Below are 17,500 nucleotides of genomic sequence, written 5' to 3' on the forward strand. Positions count from 1 at the left end.
CACAGTGTGGAAGCGAGCACTATCCTCCCAAAACAGTAACCAGTTTAAATCAGTCTACAAACGAGAAGAATTCTCATTAAAGCATATTAAAAAAATAACAATACGTTGTGTTATTGAACCGTTGTAATATTATCAGAGCTTATCAGTTGAAACAGCACGCACCCCCACAGCATCCTTTAAACACAAGCTGGGGCTGGAATTCTGCAGCGGTGTTCTTCACACGTTAGAAATGTTTCTAACACCCCCTCGACCACGTATTTTGCTGAATTAAAATCGATTCCACCCCCCCCCGCCCCAAGTACGGCCGTCCAGGGTTCAAGAATGTTAGAGAAACAGTAAAAGTTTACCTACGGCAGTAGTTTTGACTTCAAAAAACTAAACTTTCAAAATCTCTCTACAATTATAAACACCTTGGATTCTACACTATGGAAACATCCGCGCCCACTGAAGGAGGGCAACATAACAGCACAACCAAGAGTTACAAACCAATTCAATCTGCTTGATAACCCTCTTGCAGGTTTATCAAATGCAAAACACTGCATGTGCACTAAGAATTACTCATGACTGCAAACGTCCTAAGAGAGAAGTACAAACTTCTCAGAATAGACTTGCTTTTAAAAGTACCGTTTCATATATATTTTTTAACCCCACCTCGTAGGTCGCTTGCCATGCAAAAAAAAAACCCTTTCAATTCCAAGGTAAACTTGACAAAGGTTTCAGCGAACGCCTTAATCAGATTAATCCTAGAAGCAACCGGGTCAAGATTACTAGCGATTCGGCGAATGCCTTCAGCGAGTGTGAAACAGGGAAACCCAGTCAAGCAGACCTTTTTACCTTGGCTTTGAAAGCAACGCAGAATGACAACAGTAATGCAATTCCAAGCTTCTATTTGACAGAGCTGACATGCTTCATACTGCAGGGAACACGTTTGAGTGCAAGAGGGCAATCAGGGGGGTCAGCCAGCTCGGTAATGGTCATTTGCCCATCCTAGCGGCGGACTTCAGCAAATCCAACCGTGCGAGGCGTTTCACACTTTCAAAAGGGTGTGGTGTCAACGTGTTCCCAGCAGGGGGCAGAACTCCAGCAGCTGGTTTGATGGGAAAACTCCAAACACAGTAAAATCTTCAGGAGGGACTGGAAAGCACAAGACTTGACAAGCTTTCGGTCTTCGAGTACCAACGTCTAGATGAGCCGCTCCCCTGGAGGGAGTTTCAGGGCGTTGGGCTGGACGCGAGCCCCAGCCTGCTCCTCGCTGCTCGGTCGGTACGTTCCCTCGGTCTGCCGTTTCTCCCGGATCTTCAGAAAGACGACCAGGCCGATGATGCCCGCGATGACGAGAAAGCCCACGATCACAACGGGAGCCACGATGGCGGCGATGTTAACGGGCTGCGTGGAGATGGAAGGGAAAAGAACGAATTAGACAGGATGGGTCACATTGCTGGAAATATATTACACTGATAATGTAGTTTTCCCCTGAGCTGGTAAAACTGGAACAAACTCCTGGTCTTGCGTTTTGAAGTGGTTAGCAAAATATTTCAATAAATCTTTCCTCTTTTTCAAAGAAACACGCATTACAGTAACCCTACAGCACTGGCCAAACGTTTAGCATGGCCTCGTAGAATTAACTAGTTTTGCTTTATAAAGTTGAATGAAACCTGCTGAATAATGTTACCTTAACATAATGAATTGCACACAGCTCTGTAGTTTTCCATATACTTAAAATTAAAAAATGTGGCATTTCAAAATCTAACATGAAATACTGCTGTACTACAATTATGGCTTCCGGTAGACACACAATATCATTTTGTATTTGATTATATGTTAAAGATCTAAATTATGTTTACATAGTTTTTTTAAAATGTATTTGCAATCCTAAAACTGTAGGTGATGCAAAACTTTTGGCCCTCGCTGTAGATTTGACCTCCGCTACTGCACTAGGTTAAAGACACCTCTGTTTCCAAGCCTTGCTTCCAGCTCCTGTCACACTTCCTTGGTCCCCACCCCTAACAGTTTCCTTCCTGTCATCAAAAAAACCCTGCTGCTTCTCCTGTTGACTGACATGCTTGGAGGCGTGACTCCGAAGACACTGCCTCGCTGTACAGAGAATGGAAATTCAAGGCTGGTAACATTTACAGAATTATTTTGGAGGAGGGTATCTAGAGTAACTTGTTAAGGTGTGTGTCAGTTACTTGAGAATGGAATTTAGATGTGTCACGACAGAGAAAGCTTGCTGTTTCTCAGAAAACTGTTTTGAAGAAACTGCTGTTTTGCAGGCAATCGCACCGCGAGCCTCAACAGCAGCACGACTCCTGCTTCAAGCACTAGCAAACCTAGATTGCTGCTTTTTCAATGGCTGTGCCAATGCACCTAACGTTCCTGTATATTTATCTTAAGTCTTGCCACGGTTTGGTTTCACAGGGCAATGCTGACAGCCACATGCAGTTTACAAACGAAGCGCCTTGGCAAAGCTTTTCATTCACGTCCACAAAAAAAAAAAAAATACAAAATTCCCCCATTCATCTTGCAACACAAGCCAGTCTTGGATAAAGACCTCCTGTCACTACTTACAAATCAGAAGTGAAACCCTTGTTCTGGTATCACAGTAACTCGACCCAGCGCTGCCGTCTCACCCACGTGGTCGTCGACTGACAGCAATCGCAGAGGCGACAGTGAGCGAGATATTCAATAATGTGCCGTTTAGGGGAATCTAAACATGCGATTTTCTTTTTTCAGTTAAATACGATAAGTTTGAGGCTCTGGATTCGCCTGCGTGTTTTAGAACCCGCACTCGGTCCACGCCAAGCGCCAGGGTGTGGGATTAGACCCGCCGTCCAAACCAGTTTGCCAGCCCTGCTTCAACGTGTGACACTGCGAAGCACCAAGGATCCCGTCCTTACCTCAGCGGGGCTGCTCACAGTGGGGGTCGTCATGTTGGAAGCATCTCTTTCCAGAACCGAGGAGGTCGTGTTTGCTTATAGAAAAAAAAAAAAAAACAGAGCAAGCTATAATTGTGCACGTTTCCATCACCGTGCTGCTCAACAAGTGCAAGGTTGCCAAGGTTACCAGGTGACGCTGCTTGACTACTTCATCTATTTCAGTGCTTTGAATATTAAAGATTCCTGCAATGCTTTGGGGGCGAGTTTGTGCCGAATCCCAGATCCAGAACTTTTTCTCCGACAGGAGAGAAACCCAGTGCATTAACAGGGATTCTTAAACTCCTATTAAATATTATATTCTATATTCATCACACAGAAATACAGAGGACCCAGTTCAGTGCCCGACAACATGTGCTGTGATATTTAAGAGTTCCATAAGGGATCCGTGTCAAACTTGTGACATTGCTGAGGAGCTAACAAACAGCGCTTCATGAAGTCCAGTGAAACCTGCTGGATATCGTTAAGATAACATACTGAACTACACACTGCTTTGGAGTTTTCCATAGGCTTAATGCAAAACTGTGCACAAATACAACACTGAAATCTAACAAGAAATTCTGCTGTGCTACAGTTATGGTTTCCGGTAGACTTTGGCGAGATCATTTTGTAGTGTCTTTGATTACATGATGTTAAATAAAAGCTCAAAACTATGTTCATATAGTTTTTTTTTTACTCAATTCTAAAATTCTCAGTGATGCTAAACGTTTGGCCCTAGGTATACAGCAGTTAAAAAGCCAGCCTGTGATAGATGACCTACCCTCACTGGCTTCTCTTCCACACCGCTGCAGAAAGACCATAAACACGCCTAGAAGGTTTCTACAGCGTAGCATCTTCTTTATATATAGAAAAAAAAAAATCACCTTTGAATGTTTTTAAAATAAAAAAGCCACAATTCTTGGCGGTTTCAGTTAAAAAAATCAATCCTTAAAAGTTCTCAGCATGTCCCAGTGTTGACTTAGCTGTATGCCTCCAGTGTGCAATCCACACCCAGGAGGAGTTGGAAAGCTTAGAGGAAAAATCAGGAATAGAGGAATCTTCCTCGCTTGTGCAAAGCAGCAGCCGTCTGGTTTTCAAATCTTCGATAAGAACCCAATCCCTGATCCTGCACCTTGATTGAAGGTCAGTATTCCTATAAGAAGCAGCCAATCAATTAGAAAAGCATTTGAAATCAACAGCTTGCAACAGCTTTAGCTGGATAGGTGTCTATGAACTACTTAAAGGCATTGCCAAACAAATCCTGTTGTACAATCATTCAAATAAACTTTACATTCAAATGATATACAGCTCTGTCCAAAAGATTTGCATTGCCCTACCGAATTAACTCATTTTGCTTCATAAAGTTGAATGAAGCCTGCTGGATAATGCTACCTTAATATAACCTACAGCGTTGTAGTTTTGCCATATACTTGAAAAACTGCCAAAGTGTGACATTTCAAACTCTAATACTGTGCTACTATTATGGCTTCCTTTTGGCAGCCTTTTGTGACATCGTTTGGAAGTTTATTTGATTACACTATGTTAAATAAAAAGGATGTACATTCTGTTTGTGTAGTTGTTTTTTTAAATGATGTCTCGGTCCTAAAATTGTAGGTGATGCGAAAGCTTTAGCCAGAGATGCATGATAGGTTTTAAAAACCTTGTTACAACATCCACAAAAAACCAATTTGAAAAACCAAAGCTTTTAAATCAATTATATTTCCTCTTATTAGCACTAGAAACATGATCACACGCCTCTGTTCTCTGCATCTTTATTTGACTTTAATGAAGACTGTTTCAGTGCGACACAACAGATTCAAAAGGACTGTTGTTCCCAGCAGCCTGTGTGGGTCAGATTTGATCATTTAAACTGCAATCCAGGTGCATCAGGTGTGCTGTGGGGTTTGAAACCTTGCTTGTGACTCATTCGCGTTGTCTTTGTGCAGTGCAAGACTGAACAGGACCGCTCCCATTGGATCAGTTCTTTAAAATCACCAGACATGTTCAAACAGACTCGACCAAAAAAAAAAAAAAAAAAATACAGCCGGCTTTGACATGCTTAACCTCCAAAAAAAAAAAACAAGACTTCTCTTCCAAGATGCGTCTACCGCACCCTGACAGCGCTTATCCGCAAGGAATTGCAAGCTGTACTGTCGTTTGCTCGGATAGGAACACACACCCCATTAGACAACCCCTTGTAGTCAGCTAGTCTCCTTCCCAGGCAAGTGGAACCAGTTATCCGATTGGACAGGCTGGACTGAAAGGGACTATGGGATTGAAGTGGGCGCTGGAAATGCCTGCAGTGCCGTGTTTGTTGTCAGGTGCACAGTGTTGTGTGTTTGGTTGTCTGAGAAGTCATTGTGCTGGTTACCTGTTCGGCGTACTTCCCTCTGCGAGAATTGAGAATTTAACAATATTATGGGTTTTGGGGTTTCTCTTTTGAATTTAACCTCATTAAGCAACTAATTCATTTCTCTTGGGGGGGGATCTTCGAAAATTTTCATCATGTAAAACTACAAAGCGGAATGTAATTCAATATGTAACAACAAATTGATTTACATTATAGGCTGATTCATTATATTAATGTAACATACTGAATTACATTATAGGGCGATGCTAAACTTTTGCCCATATGCTGTAGTTACAGAAAATACAGAAGAACAAGCAGGTGCCAGTTAAAAACGCTCCAATAAAATTACAAAGTAGCCTGCCCTCCAACGAGGACAATGGCACTGAAGGGGTTAACGGCCTTGGTGTTTTTACAGAAGGGCCTCACAACGACAGGGCAGCAATGTGGGGTCAGAAATCAAGTTTGAGGTAAACCCCGTGTTTAACGCAATATGAAGTCTGAATCTCAAAGGGTAATGCACGACTTATTAAAACCGCAAAAGCTTTTCTCTGACAAACTCCACACACGCTCATGTTTGTTAATGCAGCATGACGCGCCCGTACAGTTTCCGAGATGTACAGTCAATGTGGGCGGAAAATGCCAGGCAATGCGAGCCGAGCGCTCTACATCAAAGACGGCAGATTTCAATTTAATTTCACAGGCAATTCTTAAAATAAAAGGGACGAAAACTGAGTATGGAGCATACAGAAACACGAAAGAGTTACTTACAGGGGGCTGGATCATTAGATAGAGCTTGCACTGCCCGGTAAACTAACTTCACAAAAACCGCGAGTTACAGTCCATCACTCTGCAAAACTTTAACTAATGTCCCCTTTCAGAGCAATGGAATGACTGATCGTGACGATAATGGCATGGGGGGAAATCGCAGGTGTGAGCAGAGACTCGTACAGGACTGTTTAAATACATCTTAAAACAGGGTTAATACAGACCGCATCGTTAGTCTGGACACGCGAGAAGAATTGAAACTTTCATTTATAACAGTGTTCACAACTGCTCGAAGCTGTGAAATAAAATAAAATAAATAAAAACACACACAGACACAAAATCATTTTTCAGAAATAATCCGCTTCCCATCAAATCACATTTTCTATTGATCGCTCATTAAATCTATCATATTGTTTCTTTAAAAAAATGAAATAATTAATTAGGATCTATACTGAAAATATAATGCATTGTATTAATTAAGAATGAAAAACTAAATATTGTGAATACACTTTTGTTCTGAACTAATTTTTTTTTCCATTGCTTCAATTTTGATCAAATCGTGAATACATTTCCGATACAAACAGTGCACTTGTGTTATTGTTTCGTTGTTTTTAATCGGACAACGCACTTGTACCTTAATTTAATCCCCAAACGAAAATACATTTACAAAATAAACAACAACAATACCTAATAAACTGTTATCGGTCTCTTAATATGAAACAGCTCCGACTCCAGCCTCTCCACTGGCTTTTTTTCACTTTGTATCATTTTGTTAAAGCATGACCTATTTCAGCAATTCGCGCAACAGCTCTGTCCCATTCCAGTTTCACCCGAAAGCAGGCTTCAAGACAACTCTCAAACTCGGCTAAAAACGACTTCGGGTTCTTGTTAAAAAAAAAAAAAGTCTACAACTTTCAAGACGAACCCCTCACTTTTTGCGAGACTGGGTGTAATGTACCTGTTGGAAAGGTTATCCGAATGCTCTCTCTTCCGAACACGCACAGCACGGAGATTCCTTCTCGGCTCTCAGTCCAGCACAGCCAGCTCGCTTCCGCCTCACCTAGCCCGAAACTGGCTTGAGACACTGCTGGGGAGAAACCCAAATTCAAAATGAACACATTCCATCTGTTATTGTCTAAACAGGCTGTGTTTTATTTAGCCAGGTAAGGTGTCCCAGGTGTCTCTTTTTTTAAGGTTTTCTTTCGTTTGCATGTATTTTTTTTTTTCTTTTTTCCTTATTTGATGATCACCTGACCGCCACAGTCTCACATTACCACACCTGGGAACAGGGTACAACCTGTTCCAGGAAGAGGCTTCTGCGCATGCGCTTGGCCGTCTGTATTGCGACAGGTATTGCAAAACTGGACCGCATATCATTAGGAACTTTTCAGCCATCGCTTTAAAAAAAAAAAAAAAAAAAAAAAAGTTTGAAGCGTTCCTTATCAACTTGTTTTGTTTATTCCATATGGGCAGCTTTTTAAACATGTTAGACTAAATTATTCCACGGTTTTGTGTGGACTTTCAACAAAATACGAGGCAGCTTTGCTATTTAAGGGTTGTGATTCACACGTGTTTTTGGTTTTAAGTGAAAGGCTCCGCTTTGTATTCTCCCTGTAAAGGTGCATTTGGGTTTCAATGCTCTGCCCGCGTACGTGTCCCGTTGTCTGGTAACGCTGAAAAATACCCGTCCCCACCCCCCTTGACAACAGGTGCAACTGACGTCACGTTTTCTCAATCTCTTACACAGCGCGTTGCACATCATACACAGAATATTATGCAAAGGTATTAGAGCACCCCATTGCTTCTGCATATGAAATCAAACCACTGGAACAAAAAAATCACACTTCGTGCAGGTGGGTATATAAAGCATATAAACGACAAGTCATGTTCCGATACATTTGCAGACCCTGTGGATTTTAAACCGGGTTCAGTTTCTACATATAAACCCCACGACCATTCTGCTGGGCTGTGCAATAGTTCAGACCCGGCTCAGCACTGTGAGCTGGGCTATCTGTCTAATCTTTAACAGTAAACAATGTCCCAATGGTTATCTATGGGGTTTGTTTGAATTACATCTCTATACTAACAAGTCATGCTGGCCAATAGACAAAGCTTTACCCTGAGAAACGCAGCTTACTGAAAACCACCTACTGCTGTTTCCCACAGTGGGTATTGCAATCTACATTAATGACTTAGATTCTGGTATAGTAAGCAAACTTGTTAAATTTGCAGACGACACAAACATAGGAGGAGTGGCAAACACTGTTGCAGCAGCAAAATGATCTAGACAGCATTTAGAACTGGGCAGAAACATGGCAAATGACATTTAATACAGAAAAGTGTAAGGTACTGCACGCGGGAACAAAATGTGCATTATAAATATCATATGGGAGATACTGAAATTGAAGAAGGAATCTATAAAAAAAGACCTAGGAGTTTATGTTTACTCAGAAATGTCTTCATCTAGACAATGTGGGGAACTATAAAAAAGGCCAACTAGATGCTTGAATACATAATGAAAAGTGTTGAATTTAAATCAAGGGAAGTCATGTTAAAACTGTACAATGCAATATTGTGTTCAGTTCTGGTCACCTCACTACAGAAAGGATATTGCTGCTCTAGAAAGAATGCAAAGAAGAGCAACCAGAATTATTCCAGGTTTAAAAGGCATGTCATATGCAGACGGGCTAAAAGAATTGAATCTGTTCAGTCTTGAACAAAGAAGACTACGCAGCGATCTGATTCAAGCATTAAAAATTCTAAAAGGTATTGACAGTGTCGACCCAGGGGACATTTTCACCCTGAAAAAAAGAAACAAGGACCAGGGGTCACAAGTGGAGATTAAACAAAGGGGCATTCAGAACAGAAAATAGGAGGCACTTTTTTACACAGAGAATTGTGAGGGTCTGGAACCAACTCCCCAGTAATGTTGTTGAAGCTGACACCCTGGGATCCTTCAAGAGGCTGTTTGATGAGATTCTGGGATCAATAAGCTACTGACAACCAAACGAGCAAGTTTGGTCCTCTCGTTTGTAAACTTTCTTATAGTTACATGTTCTTACACCACAGAGCCTGGGGATAATTTTGCTAGAGCTAATAAGAGGTAAGACAATGGATTCCAAAGTCTAGCTTGGCTTTCTGTTAGGCAGACAACAAAATAAATAATAATAATAATAATAATAATAATAATAATAATAATAATAATAATAATAATAATAATGATGATGATGATGATGATGATGATGATGATGATTTCAGGTCTGTTTGTGACTTCACGTTTCATTTATAGTTTTGAGAGTGTTTTGATCTTGCAATCCAAGCCCATGCAGAGTCAAACGTTAAAATAGACCACCCGTTGCTTGGCAACGCTGTTCAATGAGCTATACGGACACTGAAGAGGGTCATTGTTTCAACCCAAAACGATGTCATTAGTACTGATGGTAACGCTGCCAGCTCCCCCAAGAACATGGTTCTAGAATTGCGAAGGAATGCTGGAGTGTACTTTTACAACAACAACAAAAAATCGCCACCAGGGGTCCCTGTTTGTCCCGAAGTTTACTCTTACAGTTTCACTTCTAAGGAACTCCCCAAAAACGGGTGAAATATGATCACTAGTCAAATCAGCATAAAACGCAATGTTAATACGCCAACAGCCCTGCTTTGCTTTGGACCTCAAATATACAGTTGTAAGAGTTTCAGTAGTGCTTTACTAGCTGCATGTGTGCATTGTGACAATTAAAAACACGGGAACACTGTAAACATGCACATGGCAGCGGCACACTGCAGCACGGTCCTCGGGTACTTTGTCGGGACGTGTCCATGCGTTACAGAAACGTTTTAACACGCAACCCCGCGTCTCATTCTTCTGTGATATTAAGCGAGGCTGGGTCAGCTGCAGCCCTGAATGCAGTTCATGCGAGTGATGTTATGCGGGTTCTCACCAGGAGCTTGTGTCATCGCATCGTATTCTGACAAGTGGAGGAGAAACGGATCATTCCCATTCTGCAATATGGCACTATCTGGTGGCGCATTTAAGAATGACCACTCAGACTTTATGGAGCGATCTGATTCATTTACTATGCACCTTTTTTTTCTTTTTTTCTTTGCTTACCTGAGAACATCAAGGTCCATTTCCTATGCTGTATTGTTTTGAACGGACTGTTTGCATACCCCAACCTGTTCACTGTGGTGCTGATTGCAAGCCCCGGCGGGGGTGGATGTTACTGACAGGCTTTCCAGAGAGAGAGAGAGAGAGAGAGAGAGAGAGAGAGAGAGAGAGAGAGAGAGAGAGAGAGAGAGGGGGGGGGGGGGGGAGAGAGTTTACCGATAGCTCTTGTTTATTTGACCCCTTCCCGGTATCTCAGATTAATGAAGACCTTTAGACGAATATGAATTCCTGGCACATCGTTTAGGTATCTCTTGATTTAGAGTTTGAGCGCTCTTCGTACCACGCACCGAGTCGGTACTGAGAAATGCCTTTCTTATTGCTGTTCTAGATACTCCCCAGCCTAACGAGCTACACTCTGAACTTTCCAGCTTGGTGCATTTTGCGATTTCAATCCACTGCTTACTCATATTGCATTTGTACATCTCATAAACCCTTTGAAATGCAGGTTTTCAGGTCACTGGAAACGCCTCAAGATGTAGGGGTACCCCTCCCTGGTTAAAAACATGACGCTTTTTCATGAGTGTCATTTGCCTCTGTGCACGACCTCAGTCTCTCAGATACCCTTTGAAAGAGAGGCTTCATACTTGCTGGGTTCTATAAACCCGTTATGCTAAAGGAGTTTACTGTCCACTGTAATGGACCTTCTTCACTGTTTAACCAGCTGTACGTGTGCGTTCTCTTCACATACAGTACCGCTTTTTAAAAAACGATTCTCTGGCTTAAGTTCTTTAATAGTAGCTCCTCACTGACAGTGTTATGGCAGGTGCTGCCAATCTATCTATCTAGTCTTGCTTTTAAACAGTAAACAATGTCCTAATGGTTATCCCTGGGGTTTGTTTGAATTTGATCTCTATGCTAACAATGCATACTAGACAAAAAACATTACTTTGGCCCGGAAAAACCTAGCTTACTGGAAATCAGCAGTTTGTTTTTTTTAGTAACCCTTTCCTGGAGGGATGCGTCTGTTATTTATAGCCACATTGGGTATTGCGATATTTACAGGAGTTCAAATTAAATTACCCAATTAATATTATCTCTTATGACCTTCCAGTCGCGATGTGGGACTATCATGTGTAGGTTTGAATCCCACATCCACGACAGAACACGCAAGTGACCCGCACTTCACAGGTCACACCCGAAATCTGACACTAAAACCGGCGGTAATAAAACGGATCTGTAAGATCGCTGTTTGGGTGAAGTTTGTCAATATAAAGCTATAACTGTGTTATACACGCCATTCACTGACGGCTTCTTAATTCAAGCTCCAAGTTCTCTCATTTGAAACGAACCCGCGTTGTTGTGTCGTTCAGGAGTAATCGTTTTCCAAAATGTTCTCAGGGAAAGGGGATTTTGAAATGTTTATGGAAAACTACACAGCGGTAATGCAATATCAATGACCTGATTCAGCAGGTCTCACTCGACTTTATGAAACAAAATGAGTTCATTCTATAGGATGACGCACAATTTTGGCCATATTGGTATATTCTAACATCTAGAGAACGTCTCTTTTAACTCTTATAAAACTACATTAACAATAATAATCATCCTCATCCTGTTTGTTTCTTGCAGCGTAATGACCGCGCGTGTTTTGAAGTTGAGGGGTGCGTATTTGTCTTGCACGGCGTTACTCTGTGGGACACCTGAATTGGTTAAATGTTGGGCGCTGCTTTGTCTGCTGTGTAAACGATTCTCAAGGTTATCAGTTCACAGGATGCGCTGTCTGTGTATAAAAGAGCCTTCGCTGTAAAGTATTGCGCTTCGGACTCTCAGCTCAGCATCATGAGTGTGGCTACAGTCTGCCTCGCTGTCCTGACGCTCTCCTTCCCAGCACTTTGTAATGGGAGCCCACTGTGAGTATTCATTGTATACACACACACACACAGTCAAAACCTTTTAATATCACCTCAAAGAAAGAGACTGGGCAGACGAGTTATGAATAAGCGGGTCGTTAATACAGCCAAGCGTTTTTTTTTTATCAATATAGCAAAATGAGAGTTTTTCATTACTGAACGGTTTTACAGATCAGTAAACAATGTAACGGCATTGATTCGAATAAGCGTGGCTGCAATTTGATTTGATGTTAAAGGGGTTCGGGTTTGATGTGGTTCTGATAGCGCTGGCAGCGCGCAGGAATATCCTCTAGAGAGTCCGGAGTGCAGCAGATGATTCTTCATGGTCAGGTTTAGGATGACGTATTGGGTTAGGGTTAGGTTTTAGGGCAGGGGTTTGGTTGGGTTAGTGTCAGGGTAGCTTGATTTCGCTCTGGGAGTGAAAGATGGGAAATGCCCTGGGCCGGCGTTTAAAGAAACGGGTATGTAACCAGAAGGTCCCCGGTTCAAATCCAAGCTCAGCCACTGACTGACTGCGGGACCCTGAGCAAGTCACCGAACCTCCTTGTGCTGCGTCTTTGGGGTGAGACGTTGTTGTAAGTGACTCTGCAGCTGATGCATGGCTCACACACCCTAGTCTCGTATCTCGTAAAGCGGTGTCCAGTATGAAAGGCGCATTATTATTATTATAATATCTGATGCCCTCAGGACACTTCGTAGCTGACATTTCTTTACGCTGCACAGCGCTATGTCTTGTGCTTTACAGAAAATCACCAGGATGTGTCTGCGACATCGCTTGCATTTCACATCCCGTGTTTTGCTCACAGCCAGAGAGAAGAAAGAAGGCTTTTTGAAGTTTCAGCTGGCATGCCGTCAGGAGTTGCATTTTATAAACGTGGAGGACTTTTGACCCCTTTGCAATTGTTTCACGCTGTTTGTTGAGACAAAGCAAATATTTAAGCTAGGGATCAAGTGAGCGCATTTTGTAATAGAAGCTGGCAGATACAGTGACACCGGGTCAGGCGCCTGTCCTAAAGCTGCGAGGTCACTCGATCTGAACGGAATGTGTCGATCTGTTGAGTTCTGGAATTTAGGATTCTCCAGACAAGCCCGGATAGATTTAAAAACAAAGCAGAACAACTCAGCGGGGAAGCGAGCTGCGGCATGCAATGCAAAGGGCGCAGAAGAGCGCTGTGTAATGAAACCAGGATTGTTAAACGCGTGCGTTTTCCTTGCAGGTACGTGATGACCGCGCCCAACGTGCTGCGGGTTGAAAGTGATGAAAACGTTGTCGTCGAAGCTCACGGTGTCGCAGAAAACATCGAGGTTGAAATTCTGGTGCAAGACTTTCCCGCTAAGAGACAGATCTTGTTCACAAGCAAGACTGCTCTGAATGGAGGGAACAATTACCTGGCCACAAAGTCTATCAAGGTGCGTGTTTAATCGCGTCATGAAACTTGAACGAAGCTTTCTGCCTGAGCGAGGTTGCTCAATTGTTGTCTGTTTTTTTTTTCATTAAGTATATGGAAAACCAAATACGTAATCCAAAATATGAACGTAAAATTATTCCGCAGGTTTAATTTGACCATATGAAGCAACATGAGTTAATTCGACAGGGTGATGCAAACCCTTTGGCTACAGCTGTTACCTGTTGTTTTAATTCTCTCTTTAACTACATTGTTATGATAACTTACTCCTCGCGTTAAGCCATAATTTAAAGTATGAAATACGCATAAAGAAACACAGCTTGTCCAAGTGGGTACAGGACTACATCCCCCAGAATGCCTCGGGGTTGGAATTAACTACAGGCAGGTGTCTCTCATTCCATTACAGCCAAGAGCCATTCTGGGGGATGTAGTCCTATTACCACTTGGACTACACTTGTCCACACCCTACAATATTAAATCTTCCACATTGAAAAAAAAAAAAAACACAGTATTTGAATAACTGGAGGTAGAACCACAAATAAAGTAAGGAAATATTAACAAGCAAACAAACAAACAAAACAAAAAACGTTTGTGTAGCTCTGTGTGTGTTCTGGTTGCAACGTGACACTTTAACAAGCTGTACTTGAAACTCTCCCTCAGATACCAGCAGCTCCTTTTCAAAAGGAGTCCCGGACAAATCAGTTTGTCTATCTGGTGGCGAAATCGAATTTGTTTGTCCTGGAGAAGGTCATTGTGGTGTCCTTCCACTCCGGGTATGTCTTTGTGCAGACAGACAAGCCCATCTACACCCCGACAGACACAAGTAAGGCTGTTGTGTTTCTTTCGAAATCCACTGCTGCGTTTTCAACTGCTAATCTTGTCAGATCGGTGTCAGTCTCTGCTTCCCTCTGTAAATTTGCATAGTTTTTCTATTTCTGTTTAGCATAGTTTTTTTTTTTTTTTAATAATCGTACCTCATTGGGCTTTACAGTGCTTTCACTGTGTTTTGTTACACTTTGCTATGCTTTTAAATAGGGGAAGCTTTCCCAATAAGACCAGATCTTTTCAAACCACATTATTGGACCCTGGTTTTTCCAAATCGTATTTTTTCTCTCTTGTTCCCTCCAGTTCTCTACAGAGTCTTTGCTCTAACCCATCATCTGGATCCCACCAGCAGCTCCATCTCTGTTGAGATTATGGTAAAAGGACTTTTCTTCACACACACGCTCACCCCTTTCTGCTATAAGCCTCTGTTCATGTTGTGTAATGAGATAATGGAGGCCAGTCCTCCGATATCTCGTGAGCCGTGCCTGCCTTCCTGAACGTGTGCGTTGCTTTACAGAATCCGGACGGGATCATTATTAACAAAGAGCAGATGAAACCGGTCACAGGGATCGCGTCCGGCTCTTACAAGCTGCCCGAGGTCATCAGGTACGTTCCTCGATGCTTTCAAAGATGCCCGTTTGAGACTAGTGAGCTGAAAGGCGTGGTTTGCTGTAACTCTGTATGAACGGGGAGTTGTGGTTTATGAGTCTCTGTTTCACTCCTTTTTTTTCGTTCTCTCTCTTCGTTTTTATAGTATTGGCATTTGGAAGGTGGTCGCCAAGTACGAGCAGACACCCCAGGAAAATTTCACCTCCGAGTTTGAAGTTAAGGAGTACGGTGAGGAGAGCTCTCTGGTTGTTGGGGTTACAGAGAGGTCACGCTCGGGGTCGGGGGGTGAATGCCTGTTTTCGCGATTCCTTTTTTTAAAAATCCATTCCCAATTCCCGTTTCTTGTTCCCATACCTGCACCTCATTGCTCAAAATCTCAAAGAGCAGCACTCTGTTAAAATGAATGTGTCACAGGGCCAGCACGCTAATAAAGCGAAGCCTTTGTTTGTTCATCAATTAAACTGGTTTAACCCTCCTATTATGTTTAAAATTTAGGTACATCTGTTATTTTTTTGGGCCAGGTTGACCCGATGCACTTTCAAACTAATTTAAGCCTTAGATTGATTAAATGTTTTTATTTGCAAAGGTTTGACTCTTTTCTGCTCTTTTAGTCCAGGAGCTGTGATAAAACTTCTTTGGCTGCCAGCCTGGGAGCTTCTCATTCTGGAGTGTCTTTACCAGTGAGATGCTGTGCAATACTAACAGAGAAGATTAGCCTCTGCCTCGTAGATAAATATTGTTTGTTTTTTTGGTTTATAAATATCTCCAGACAGGTGCAGCCATTTCCAGAGATAATAATACAAATATAATAATAATAATAATAATAATAATAATACTACTACTAATAATAATAATAATAATAATAATAATAATAATAATAATAATACTACTATAATAATAATAATAATAATAATAATAATAATAATAATAATAATAATAATAATAAGTTTTATTCCTGCACACAAATCTACATAGATAAACGCCAGGGGTCACAGTGACCCAAATCATCTTATTTGTACACACGACCTGTTCTAAAAAAAATAAACATCTCAAAGGTTCTGTTTCCGTGTATAAGTTCACGACCCCAACATAGGAAAAGCCATAAAATATTATACAGAAAATGAGAAGAAAAATAGCGTTTAAGCTGATTGGAAACTAGAGTCGGGTCAAATAGAACCGAAACCTAATAGGAGGGTTAAAATGAAATCAGCAGAGCGATCGCAGCTATTATCTCTAAAATATCCTTCAAGGGAATTGGAAGTGGGGTGGGAATTGGAATTGCTCACCTAGAAGGGGAAATTAGTTAAAAAAGAAACGCTCCAAAAACCCTAAATGAGAAAGTAGCCTGTCCTGAAGTGAAGAGAGAGGAGCGTAGAGGTCTGAGTGTTTTAACTGTGCTGCCTGTAACTCATCTCCCATCTCCTGCAGTGCTGCCCAGCTTTGAAGTGAAGGTGGAGCCGATGCAGAAGTTCTTCTACATCGATGATGACAGTCTGTCTGTTGAAATCACTGCCACGTTAGTGACTTTTTATTCTTCATAACGAGGCTATTTCAATATAGGGAAGCGTGGTGGTCCAGTGGGTAAAGAAAGGGGCGTGTTGTTACCAGGAGGTTGAGGTTCAATCCCAGCTGACTCTCTGTGTGGGACCCTGGGCAAGTCACTTAACCTCCTTGTGCTTCGGACGAGACATAAAACAAACGAGGTCCTATTGGAAGAGACTCTGCAGCCCTTGTTGCTGATGCATAGTTCACCCCCCTAGTCCCTGTAAGTCATTGGGACTCAAACAGGGTCGGGGGTCAAACCCTGTTTACCAATCCCAATTCCATTTCCAATCGTTTTTTTCTTTTTTTTTTTTTTTTTAAATCAATCACCATAAGAACTGTTGGGATCGTCCAACTGCTTTAACTCATTTTAACAGTATACTGCTAATTGCTGTTTTGATCAATGGCGTGTTGGAACTGACTATAAGGGAACAGGAATTGAGAATTAGAATTGGAATTGGAATTGAGAATTGACTTCAACCCTGATATGCAAAGAAAAACTAAAAGAGAATACTGGACCTCACTAGAAGGGCAGAGTCTAGTTTTGATGCTGTTGTTCAACATATCTGTTTATAACTGCACTTTTAAAAGCATTGCTCTCTTTCCCTTTAGTTACCTGTATGGGAAGAAGGTTACAGGCACGGCTTACGTCATTTTTGGAGTGCTGGTCGAGGACGAGAAGAAAAGTCTCTCTGGTTCCCTTCAGAGAATCCCGGTACGAGATTAGCTTCAAAGAACCCTTTCACAGAAGAAAACCACAGAGCTTCAAATGAGATTTTCAAAGCGTCTTAGCGATTCTCTATTCAGAGACACCCCTGGGTGTTTAGTAAGGAAGGGGTCTGAGTGAGGAAACACGGGCAACGCAATTCCCAGCCCTAGCTGGAAATCACTGGCTGATTCCGGAGTTCTGAGCACGTCTGGAAGTCTGTGAAGGGGAAAGGACCTCCGGAACGATCGAGAAATAAGAAAGGAGAGAAAGAAGGAAGGGAGGAAGAAACAAGGCAAAGAAATGTTTTAATAGAATTCCTCTTTATTTTTTCCAGATTGACGACGGTCGGGGACTGGCTGTGTTG

General features: G+C 42.0%; 2 protein-coding genes across 5 annotated transcripts in view; one reads left to right on the forward strand and one right to left on the reverse strand.

Moving 5' to 3' along the window:
• Positions 1-816: 816 nt before the first annotated feature.
• LOC121304587 (protein crumbs homolog 3-like) lies at positions 817-7,339 on the reverse strand. Of its 4 annotated transcripts, none has more exons than XM_041235794.1 (4): positions 6,986-7,339; positions 3,797-4,065; positions 2,898-2,971; positions 817-1,386 (listed from the first exon to the last, which is right to left on the reverse strand). In XM_041235794.1, exons 3-4 carry the CDS (start codon positions 2,928-2,930, stop codon positions 1,183-1,185), a joined length of 237 nt encoding a protein of 78 aa, XP_041091728.1. In that variant the 5' UTR covers positions 2,931-2,971; positions 3,797-4,065; positions 6,986-7,339; the 3' UTR covers positions 817-1,182. The 4 variants fall into 4 exon arrangements, with proteins under 4 accessions (XP_041091728.1, XP_041091726.1, XP_041091727.1 ...); XM_041235792.1 differs by having other exon boundaries at positions 3,694-4,065; positions 6,986-7,326; XM_041235793.1 differs by lacking the exon at positions 6,986-7,339 and adding an exon at positions 6,715-6,942 and having other exon boundaries at positions 3,694-4,065.
• A 4,598-nt stretch (positions 7,340-11,937) lies between these two features.
• Positions 11,938-17,500, forward strand: part of LOC121304496 (complement C3-like) — a 12,974-nt gene continuing 7,411 nt past the window's right edge. Inside the window, exons 1-9 of the mRNA XM_041235660.1 lie at positions 11,938-12,045; positions 13,263-13,455; positions 14,112-14,274; positions 14,580-14,650; positions 14,794-14,882; positions 15,031-15,113; positions 16,314-16,401; positions 17,040-17,142; positions 17,471-17,500. The exon at positions 17,471-17,500 is cut by the window's right edge and continues 91 nt beyond it. Coding sequence (XP_041091594.1) covers positions 11,975-12,045; positions 13,263-13,455; positions 14,112-14,274; positions 14,580-14,650; positions 14,794-14,882; positions 15,031-15,113; positions 16,314-16,401; positions 17,040-17,142; positions 17,471-17,500 — 891 coding nt within the window. The 5' untranslated portion in view covers positions 11,938-11,974. The remainder of the gene's footprint in view (positions 12,046-13,262; positions 13,456-14,111; positions 14,275-14,579; positions 14,651-14,793; positions 14,883-15,030; positions 15,114-16,313; positions 16,402-17,039; positions 17,143-17,470) is intronic.

This window comes from Polyodon spathula, chromosome 38 (genome assembly GCF_017654505.1).
Source record: "Polyodon spathula isolate WHYD16114869_AA chromosome 38, ASM1765450v1, whole genome shotgun sequence".
NCBI lineage: Eukaryota > Metazoa > Chordata > Actinopteri > Acipenseriformes > Polyodontidae > Polyodon > Polyodon spathula.